Raw genomic sequence first — 10,849 nt, forward strand, 5'->3', positions numbered from 1 at the left:
AGCTGGGTAAATCCTTCCCAAATCCACAGTGGGAGTCAGGTCTTATGAACCACTAGATAAAAAAAACTTGTGCTGTGTACACAAACCTTGGTCACACTAAAAACTTCAAAGTTTTAGGTACACATCATTCACTAATGAAACAAAAGCAGCAATTGTAGATTAAAGACAAAAAAAAGCCTGTTTTCAGCTGTACATCCAGACTACCAATGACATGAGGCTAACATACTTGCAAAAAACAAATATGTAGTAACAAAAATGGAAAAGAACCAGTTAGCATCTTGTGATTAGGGATAAATGTGGTGATGGGGGGTGCAAGTGCCATCAAAAACAAAGGATTTGTCTGAGAGGGATATCGCATTTGTACATCAACAGCACCAAAGCAAACTGTAGCACACTTCTCAGTGCAGCAATGTTATTTTACCTACAGGAAAGGAACTATTATAACAGTTTAATGAACTGGAAACAGAAAATTAAATCGAAGGATATATGAAGGTGGGCAAAACACATAACTTCAGTCTTGCAAAACAAGGAAAGTTAGAAAGATGTTTCTTACACAGCTGTGAAATTATAGGGCTACATCACAAATCATGGCAGGAATATGTCCAAAAGTATTCTGAAATGCTTGCAGAGACCAGATTTTTCACTCAATTTGTGTGCGTCACCCAAATGAAGTGTGCTACATCTTTTTGCATCGTTTGTAAGACACACAAACCTGTGGTAAAGTGAAAAATATGCATACTTCTGAGTAACTTGAGAAAAAAAAGTTGCTATAAATTAAATTTCGCTTCACTGCCAACAATGAAGGCCAGTAATCCAAAACACATGCAGAAATGCGTGACAAGGGACAAACATCTGCAGCAGAAATGAATGATGTCGACCACACTTGGCAAACTTCACAAGTGGACATTTTTTTTTTGTTACAGTGAATTCATGCCAGAGGACGAAAGAAGTTGCAAAAATGGTCCCTCAATCTGAACTCCACTGCAAAGCTTGCTGAAATTTCATACGTCTTCTCAAATACAATTGTTTTTACAGTGAGTAATATAACATTACACAGACATGTTACACAGCACCATTTGGTATCACACAAAAAAGCCTATACTTCTGACATGCTCACGTAGAACAAAATAAAAATATCTGAGCAGCCATAATACTCTGCCATTAGTCAGGGTACTTTTTAAAGTCATCCATCTCCACAATAATACAACCATACAAGGCAAATACTCATACTGCAGAGTCATAAAACTATAATGCACAATGTTTTGGGTATAAAACAATAATATGGAGATGGGGGGTGGGGCGTGCACTCCATGCAAACAGTAATCTCTGGGTCATTATCCCACAAGGTAAACTGGAGCAGCTGTAAATTAGACATTGCTTTTCAAGACTTTAAAAAATGATACCACACTACAGCATAAAGTGATTTTGCTAAAGTGGTCTGTTTTATGAACCTTCTCACAGTAGCTTCAAATTCTCATTCGCTTCTCTATGTTCCTATCTCTGCCTTAAATCCCAATATTTCTCCTTCCCTTTTCAGTCTCTCAAAACATCCACTAATTTGTTTGTGTAGTTCACTATGCACTATGATTTTTTAGTGCTTGTTCTGAAAGCTTATCAATTAACCAATTTATTAATGAAAACAGGGATCATCCCACTCAGACAACCTGTTAAAAACATTTAGCTATTTTGTTTTTAAACACGATTATATTTCTTTTAATACCAGATTTGGACGGAAGAATTCAGGTTAGGTATAAACCTTGCAGCTGAATATGTAACAGAATCATGCTCAAAACTTCCGCATAGAGTGCCACTCGTCGAGAGAGAGAGAGAGAGAGAGAGAGAGAGAGAGAGAACAATTATAAAGAACAAGCTTAGTCTGGTAATAGTGCTGTGTATAACATGCAAAATGAACAGGACTCAAATCTTTCATTCAAATTTCAAGCTGCAGTTCTAAAGAGCATTACTCCACCATCACAAGAACATGTTGCACACAATCCATCAAGCCATGGGACATCTATAACGCAAGTAAAAACTTCTGCAAAATAATTGGGGGACAGTACAAATCATAGCCATTAAACAGCAGAAAAACTACATGGCTGTCAACAGCCTTATTTAAATTTCAATTTGTCGACACAATTTTCATTTTACAAATACTGATAGTATGCAGAGTCTTTAGGGGTTATTTTCTCTTTAAACATTTTATTAAAATAATTAATTTTCAATAGTATTTCTATGAAAAAAAATACCAGATTATACCCATGGAAAAATATTCTTGATACAGTCACTGAATTGCTTACTCTGCAGCTGTTTTTAATTAACTGTAGTCAGTGTTTGTCTGGCTTCATTCCCTTTTTCTCTTGTTTTCTAGCCCCCCTTTCACTACCCTCCCCACCCCCAAACAGTGCAAAATTGACTAACTAGTTAATGAAATGCAATGTGTTCTCGGCTGCCTCATTTTATTTACTTGTAATGACTCAGGCTACTTTTAATATTTGATGCAGAATAGACAGCATCTCTCACTTTAAAAAGAAAAGCTTTACTACAGCTTAAAAGTGCAACATTGGAATCACAGTTAAAAAATCCAGCCAGCAAAACTGCCAACTTTTAGTTGTCGTTTTGTAAAAGCGTGCTGTGCGCTTTTGTGAGTGGGCAGGAATGTGTCTTACATTGTCCAGATGGACAACTGTAAGAAAATTAGGTGTTAAACAGACATTGCCAGATAATTTTTTTTTTTTTGGGGGGGGGGGGGGTTGTCAACACTAAAATCCCAGACAATGCTGGCCAGTTCCTAAACAGTTGCAAAATTAGAATCACAAGTTTCCATGGCAAGACTGAAATGTGAGCCAAGCATGCTGCGACCCCCAGCTCTCCCCTCCTCCTGACTCGGGCAGGACCAGTTGAGCTGCCAGATTACTAGTGTAGCCATTATCCTACAACACATCGATGTAAAGAAATTACAAACTCCAGTACCACCACTACTTCAAGCATGCAGAGTCAGTTCTTAAACCATTACGAATCTCCGTTTCAGAGCAGCTGCAGGCTACAATGGGGGAAGGAGACAAGACAAAGTCTAGTACGGGGAAACAACTAAAGTAGGACATGTTTCTCTAGAACTTCTTCCTTCCAGTGAGTCTCACCACTACTTACAAGACAAAAGTATTCCTGTCAGCAATTTCAAAGACAGTGGCAAATAGTACAGTAGAGCCTACCCAATAGCAGCCCTTTTCAGAAATACACAAAAAGTAGAAATTGTGCTCAAGATCTTAAGTAACGCAAAACAAATCACCAAAAGGACAACTATGGTGAAAACAAATCACTACATCCCTCACCTCCACCTGCATGTATACAACGGAAGAAAAACATGCCAGTTCATGACATGAAGGCAGTGCGACAGCACAGAATCAAAGTCATAATTTGATGACCGAGAAGAGAACACAATATACATGAAATGGCAATGATGAGCAGGCTATCTTAGAAAACAGAAATACAGATTAAACCATACAATTGGTGGGACCTCAGAATAGTATAAACATTTCTGTAGTATGTACTTCACCAGAAGCTGAAACATATACTCCAGCCAAACTGACAAAATGCTCCACAGCATCTCGGATCAACCAAATCATTAAATGAATGTGCCAAACAGCCTGCAAGTTCTTAACACAACACAAGTATATTACTGTATAACCATACATCAAGTGAAGCAGAACACAGAACCTGACAAAAATAATGAGTAACAAGCAATCAGTTAAGGGGACAATGTGAAATTACTGCGAGGGTATAGTCACCCATACACAGTATGCTACAGCTCAATGAGACACCCGGTGGCACCCAGAGAGACTACACTAGAATCCTGCAAACTGAACACACTGCCGTTACTGCTATGCATGATGGCACACAGCTCTGCTAGCCAGGGCAAAGGCACCCTGCCATAAAGTGACGTGAAACTGAATCTTAGCATCAAAAGGCACTACTTTTTATTTTACATTTGTTGACCAGGAGTGTCCAACTGAGCGAAAGCTGTTTTTCAGCAGAGGCCCGGGGAGAAAAGCTCCAAATAGTATAAACAATTTAAATAGCATTATGGTAGTCACGGCACAAAGAAAATGAATATAGTGTCAAGGGTTTTCTCCCTTACTGCATAAAAACAGAATGCCAGGTAATTTCCACCCACTTTCTCTATCCAAACCAAATGTCCCTCCAAAAATAGCACAAAGCAGATAGTGTCTTCATCTTCATCTGGTTTAATTCTGGTAAGTAGTGCCTGGCAGAAGGTACGACAAAAGGAGTGGCATCCAATAAACAAAAGGGGTTAGAAGGAGAAGAAACAAAGCCATGAAATGCAGATAAAATACAAAGGCAACAGCAAAGCAGGCGAGGAATCACAACAGCAAAAGCAAAGTGAACAGGATATGAAAGGGCAGGCAATAAAAACAAAGCTGCAAGACATACAACATTAAGTGCCATACCCGACTAGCAGCTTCACTGAGCAGTATTTCACAGCTCTGCAAAAACCATCATGAAAAATGTAACTACACATTACTCCACAAATTGAGGAAGGTATGCTCTTCTTTGCTCAAGAAAGAGAGAAAAAACAATAGAGGAACAAAAACAAAATAACTTTGAATCTTTACTGACAATCTGATGCATTGCATACAATGTTTACATCTGGAAGATGATGTGCAGCAGTTTATTTCTAGGAAATAAGTGGCTTTATTGAATAAAAAAAGAAAACTTTTATTGTTAACTAGGCAAGAATCTCCCAGCACAAAACATGAGAGCCAGGAGCATAGACACAAGCTCGAGTTGTACAAATACTCGCGTTAAGACGCACAAGATAATCATATTTCAGCTCTCAATATACCGCCAACTGTCCCCTGCCAAGTTGTAAAAACGCTATACACTATCTTGTGGAAATACTATACAACTATGAGGAATGTCACAGTGAGAGAAGTCTTGGGAGACAAGGAGCTTGGGATTTTTAGTTTGTAAATACAAAAAATATATATATTTTAAAGTGTTTCACAGCATGATTTTCTAGGATACAGATACTGCTGTACAATTTTAACTGAGTGTGCTGAAAAGATGATGCTATAGCCCATGTTCACAAAAGGCTATAAAAGCTCTAAAACTTGTAGCTCATGTTTTAGATGCCATCCTCAGTTACATGTGAAAGTTAATGCTAGGAGAACACCCCTTCAAAACTGCTTTACTGTAGGCGATTCCCTTTCCAAGCTACTTTACTTTTGGGGATTCCCCAAATTAATTCTTGCACATCATCTAGGTGTTTTTGTATGACCATAATGAGTTAATTTGTAGATGACATTTCTAAGAATAGTGGAGCCAAGAGGCAAAATTAATCAAAATGAACACAGATGTTAAATTAAGATTGAAGAATAGAAGACAGACAAGCAACTTTTGGGGAAAAAACCTCCAGAACAGCCACTGCACTGAAATTCTTGTGACAGTTCAGTTACATTCACCCTGCCATACACTTTCCAGTATGTTGCCCAACACTAGGGAATGTTGCATTTCTCATTCAGCCATGAACTGCCACATAATGGCTGCAATGCTAAACTATGAAAGTATTTTTTTAACATTTATATCTGTGAGTGTCAATTAAAATAAATGTTTATCTTTCAAAATGCAAGAGAGTAAGTTATTCCCACCCCAAAATGGGATTTTTACATAAACAGGCAAATTCTTCCAAGCAGTAAATTAGAATAGTCTCAGCTTTGTTATACTCTCTCTGGATCCCCAACATCTTCATACACATCATAAAATAAAGTGTGACGCAAGTTTCCTGCAACTATGTACTTATACCAAATATAACCAACACAACGTATAAAAGGTCAAGATACAGAAAGCAAAACTCGAAACTTCACATAAAACGCAGGATGCAGAAAATACGTTCTCCATTTACATCACAAACCACATGTTGCAAATAAAAAAAAAAAAAAACTCTGTTCTGCACTTGTGTCCAACACTTCATGTGAATCTTGTGTATATGCAAGTCTGTAGCACTTGCAAAACAGCAGCAATAGTTCAGCAGCTTAACTGACAACCTTTGCACCTTCAGCAGTGAGCCCACCTTTAAGATCATTTTTTACAGCAAACAATGGAGTAACATGAAACTGAGAACTGTAACTTGCACAAAAAATGTAATAAATCTGAGAACTGTAACTTGTACACAAAGAAAAAAAAAATGCTACCGCAGAGAAAAAAATGCAAACAGAGATACTGAATTCTAAATTATGCTGGACTCACCTTAGCTATTCTGCAACACTGAAGACCTTCAAAGCATAACCGCAGAAAGCTAAGATGGTAAACATTTAGGAGGTAATGTGTGTGTTCAGTTGGCTGTCCACTGGCAGTTAAGAAATGACTGAAAGCCTCAGTGCAACACACTGTAGGTCTCATTAAAGTGCATCTTAAAATTCTTAGTTCCTAAAGTGTACATATAGATTACAAATACCACAAAAGCCAAGCTTAAACCCTCAGGAAAAAAATTAGCCATTTATGCTGAATACATGTAATAAAAAAAGTCACTATTAACAAAACTGGTCCAGCAGCTTGGTAACTGCTCCTGGCTCACTTGGTTTGGCAAGCACTCTTTAATATTCCTGCATATTTGTTCCCTTTGTGTAAGCTGTAACCTGTTCAGTGATGCACAATGCAAGCCACGCATCCTAGTATGTCCTTTTTTGTTTTTTCAAAGCAGTTCCAGCAGTCAAGCAGTTTAAGACAAAAAAAGGACACATCCAAAAAACTTGCAGGCACCTCCCTATGATGAGAAATTAAATGGTGGCCACACTTTTAGCCAAACAAGTACACAGACCAACTTACAAGATCCTGGATTCTGTTGAACATAATTAGCAAGAAGTTATAGCCAAAACTCCTGCAATTTCTCAGCATTTTTATGGGACCAATCATGTTACACTTTTTTCTTGGTCTCTCACATGCAATTTGACAAATGCAATTCTTACATTCTAAGAATGTAGCTTGACAGCTGAATTTTCACAGTACATTGTGAGAGAAAAGATGCATTGCTAACACAGCTTGAGGAATGCATGTAAAAGAAAACAATTATACTGCAGTCTCCCCTTGACTGTTGCTGCTGAGTCTATTATAAAATTTCCTCCAGGACTGCAGTGTCTTCCCTGACCAGATCCAGAAGCCTGAAGTAATGCCAACAATCATTGTCATCAAGTACCGGATCATAAATACTGTGAAGTCAGGGGTCATGGGGGCAAAATTGTTGACTGGGCAGGGGACAGCAAAACTTTTGCAGGTCTGCAGCAGCCAAGTCTTTTCCCATTGCTCTCTGAAAGCTTGTTCGTAGAAGTAACAGGCAATGACAATGGTGGCAGGAACAGTATACAATACACTGAACACCCCAATTCGGACCATCAACTTCTCTAACTTTTCAGTCTTGGTTCCACCGTGTTTCATAATGGTTCGAATCCGGAACAGGGACACAAAACCAGCCAATAAAAAGGAGGTGCCAATAAAAAGGTACACAAACAGGGGTGTAAGGACAAAACCTCGCAAGGCATCGATGCTGTAAATGCCCACATAGCAAACACCACTCAGGAGGTCTCCGTCTACCTGCCCCATTGCAAGGATGGTAATGGTCTTCACAGCAGGGACTGCCCATGCTGCAAGGTGGAAATACTGAGAGTTAGCCTCTATGGCTTCATGGCCCCATTTCATGCCTGCTGCTAGGAACCAAGTCAGTGAAAGAATCACCCACCAGATGGAACTGGCCATGCCAAAAAAGTACAAAATCATGAAGAGAATGGTGCAGCCTTCTTTTTTAGTGCCTTGGGTTACAGTCTTGTACCCATCTTCTGTGAACCTGTCAATGCAGACCACCTTGTCCTCCAGTAGGTAGCCAACTCCATAAGCAAGGGCCACCATTAAATAGCAACCTGAAAGAAAGATTATGGGTCTCTCTGGATAACGGAAACGCTTCATATCCACCAGGTAAGTCAGGACTGTGAAAAGGGTGGATAATAAACACAGTGCAGACCAGACGCCTACCCACAGCCTGGCAAACCTGATCTCTTCCTCTCTGAAGTACATGAGTCCGTTGGGTTTAGTAGGCTCACAAGGTGCACCGCACCCTCTCTCCCCCATAAAGTGGTAGCTTAGATAAGAAGGTACTTCCAGCTGGCGTGGGCACACAAACCTGGGACGAGGGTGGCCCGGAGTGGGAAATGCAAAGTTTCCACCGCTGTATGGTGTAGGATAGGCAGGACTGGGGCTATCTCCGGTTCCTTCGGACGTGTTCTGGCCCACGCAGATCTCCCCGGCACCATGCACTGGAAAATGTTCGCAGCGCAGCCGTTCGGGCCACTGAAACCCAAACTTATTCATGAGCGCCTCGCAGCCATGACGAGCCCGCTCGCAGAGTGCCCGGCATGGAGGGATGGCTTGTTCAAGCACCGTACACACAGGAGCATACATGGAGCACAGGAAGAAACGCAAGTCAGGGGAACATTGCACCTTCACCAGAGGGTAAAACTGGTGCACCTCCAGCCCGGCGTCCTCTTGGTTTGTATGGCCCAACAGGTTTGGCAAAATAGTCTGGTTGTAGGCAAGGTCCGTGCACAAAGGAATTGAGATAGGCTGGCAAAATCCGTGCTCCGGAACAGAGATCCCCTTGTCGGCTGTTGCCAGATTAGGTAGCACAGCAAGCAATACTAGCAGATGCCAACAGTTCATCCTTGCGGTGGAGATGGTTTCAGTTCCTTGGTCACAGGAGCTCAGCTGCGGTTTCCTAAGGCTCCGGGAGTCCGACAACACGTATTTCAGCTTTCCGTACAAACTACAAAACAACATAGCACGTTTTTTTCTGGTTACTGACACTATGACGACCAATCGACTTGCCGAAACTTTTCCACCGACAAGGGCACCCTCCCGATCATGTGTTAAAAGTTTAAGGAAAGTTCTGGTGCCCCGTTAACTACTGCAACAATCGTTTCAGTCAGTCCTCATCAGAAGCATCAGCGTTCATCACTCTGTCTCATTCCTCGGTAGCACAGTCAAAAAATGAGCAACGTCCCTGCTTTCCCCAAGTTTCCTTCAAAATGTGCCGAGTTGGAACTAAAAGCACTTCAGCTTATAACAAATGCATTTAAGCTAAAGGACTCCACATCTCGCCTAAGTCAGCTAATACACAATGCAGAAAGCAGTCCATCCCTCTGAGAACAGCTTGGCTGCAGTACAGAAATATACTGACTAACCCTTGGAATAAGGCAACAGGAACAAGCTCTGGTCCAAAATATTTGACTAGAATAATATTTCAGTAAATGCAGCAATTCTGCCCTAAAAAGCAAGAGTCCTACAAAGTACAACGGTCTCTCGCAAACACAGACGCTGCAACACTGAGCAAACTTGTAGAGAGAACCATGTAACGACAGCAACGCTAGCTATCAAACAGATACGAATCAATGCTCCCCACAACTGAAGTGAACAGCCTACACTAGTCAAAAGAGTAAAACAAAAAACTCCCTCAATTCCTAGCAGTTTCCAGGCGACCTTCTACTGCCCATTCAGATTTACAAGGCCCTTGGCAATGGGGACACTTGAAACTGCACTATTGTCCAATCAAATTTGTTTTTCTTTACTAGCTTGCGGCTAATTTGCGAATTAAAGCTAGGAAGGCTGTCCCACTCCCAATTAAGACCATTTGTGAAAATGTATTGTAGTAATAAGGTTGTGAATATGAACATTGTGAAAAGTCTTTTATGCGTGGATGTGCTCTCTCTTTTCTTACGATGTCTGTGAAGTCATAGAAGAAAGTGGTATTGTAGTTCAGCAGCCAAGCACGACTCAAACCTTGCAGTGCCCATAAGTTAGGGGGTAATGTGATAAAGTGAATCCACTATGTATAATCGTTTCCTTTGCTGAGTCAAAGCTATTGTCAGTTATGCTGTTTAGAGAGTGCGTCTATATCTGTATATATGTGTTGTGTGTCTATGCATGTCTTGTCTGTATATTATTATACGACGTACCTCTTAGTACAATAATTCTGGACAACGCTTAAAACAATGGGGAGGTCAAAGTCCTAAAAATAGGGACGTTAACTAAAACAACAGATTTGTGTTAGCATGCATTTTTCTAAAGGATATGAAGCTGGAAACGTAAATATCTGCAATTAACAAGTGACTTAAATCCTCAGCGATTTGCCGTAAAACCACACGTTTTAAGGGGAAGAGACTGAAAATATGAGGCAAAAATGTGGACAGCTGAGACGTATGCTAACCACCAATCAAAACGTAAAAGCTTCTAAACACGCACGATCGATGCCAACATATTAAACAGTCAAATTCCCAGCAACCCAGAAGATCCCCCTAGGGTTAGTTCCTCTCTTGGCAGTTGTGTCCTGCAAAAAAACTAAAAAAAAAAAAAAAATGGCAAAACTGTTATTTTGTATGAGAAACACCTAAATGTTATAAGAAACAGAATAAGCAACTAAAATGCTACAAGAATAAGCTATTATTCTGGCAAAAAAGTGAAGTCCTGTCCTTTGTAGTTGCTGTGGGTATGTTTTTCCCTGCAAAACTGTTGTTTCTACAAAAGATGTCCCACTTTGGGCATTTGAAAAGGTGGCAACCCCATCCCAAGCAGGAAACATTTTCCTTTTGTGATCCCTGAGCCAGAGAGTCAGCTAGCGCCACCCAGTGCCGTTTCCCAATCTGGCGCGGGCGCTCCTCAACTCTAAATTGAGGGGCAAAAGCAATCCATTTCCGCGATGTGACATTATAAACCAGCCAACCAGGTCCGGTTCGTTCTTCCGAATTTGCACCGCTTAGTTGTAGCTGAAGGACGTAAATGACCATTCACC

At 40.5% G+C, this 10,849-nt stretch overlaps 1 protein-coding gene across 1 annotated transcript; it reads right to left on the minus strand.

Annotated features, from left to right (window-relative positions):
- Positions 1-344: 344 nt before the first annotated feature.
- FZD7 (frizzled class receptor 7) lies at positions 345-9,328 on the minus strand. The gene has a single exon (XM_044075105.1). The coding sequence runs from the start codon at positions 8,839-8,841 to the stop codon at positions 7,084-7,086; it is 1,758 nt and encodes a 585-aa protein (XP_043931040.1). The 5' UTR covers positions 8,842-9,328; the 3' UTR covers positions 345-7,083.
- Between the last annotated feature and the right edge of the window lie 1,521 nt (positions 9,329-10,849).

The sequence above is a fragment of the Protopterus annectens genome, chromosome 6.part0 (assembly GCF_019279795.1).
Source record: "Protopterus annectens isolate FY-2018-M chromosome 6.part0, PAN1.0, whole genome shotgun sequence".
In the NCBI taxonomy this organism is placed as follows: Eukaryota; Metazoa; Chordata; order Ceratodontiformes; family Protopteridae; genus Protopterus; species Protopterus annectens.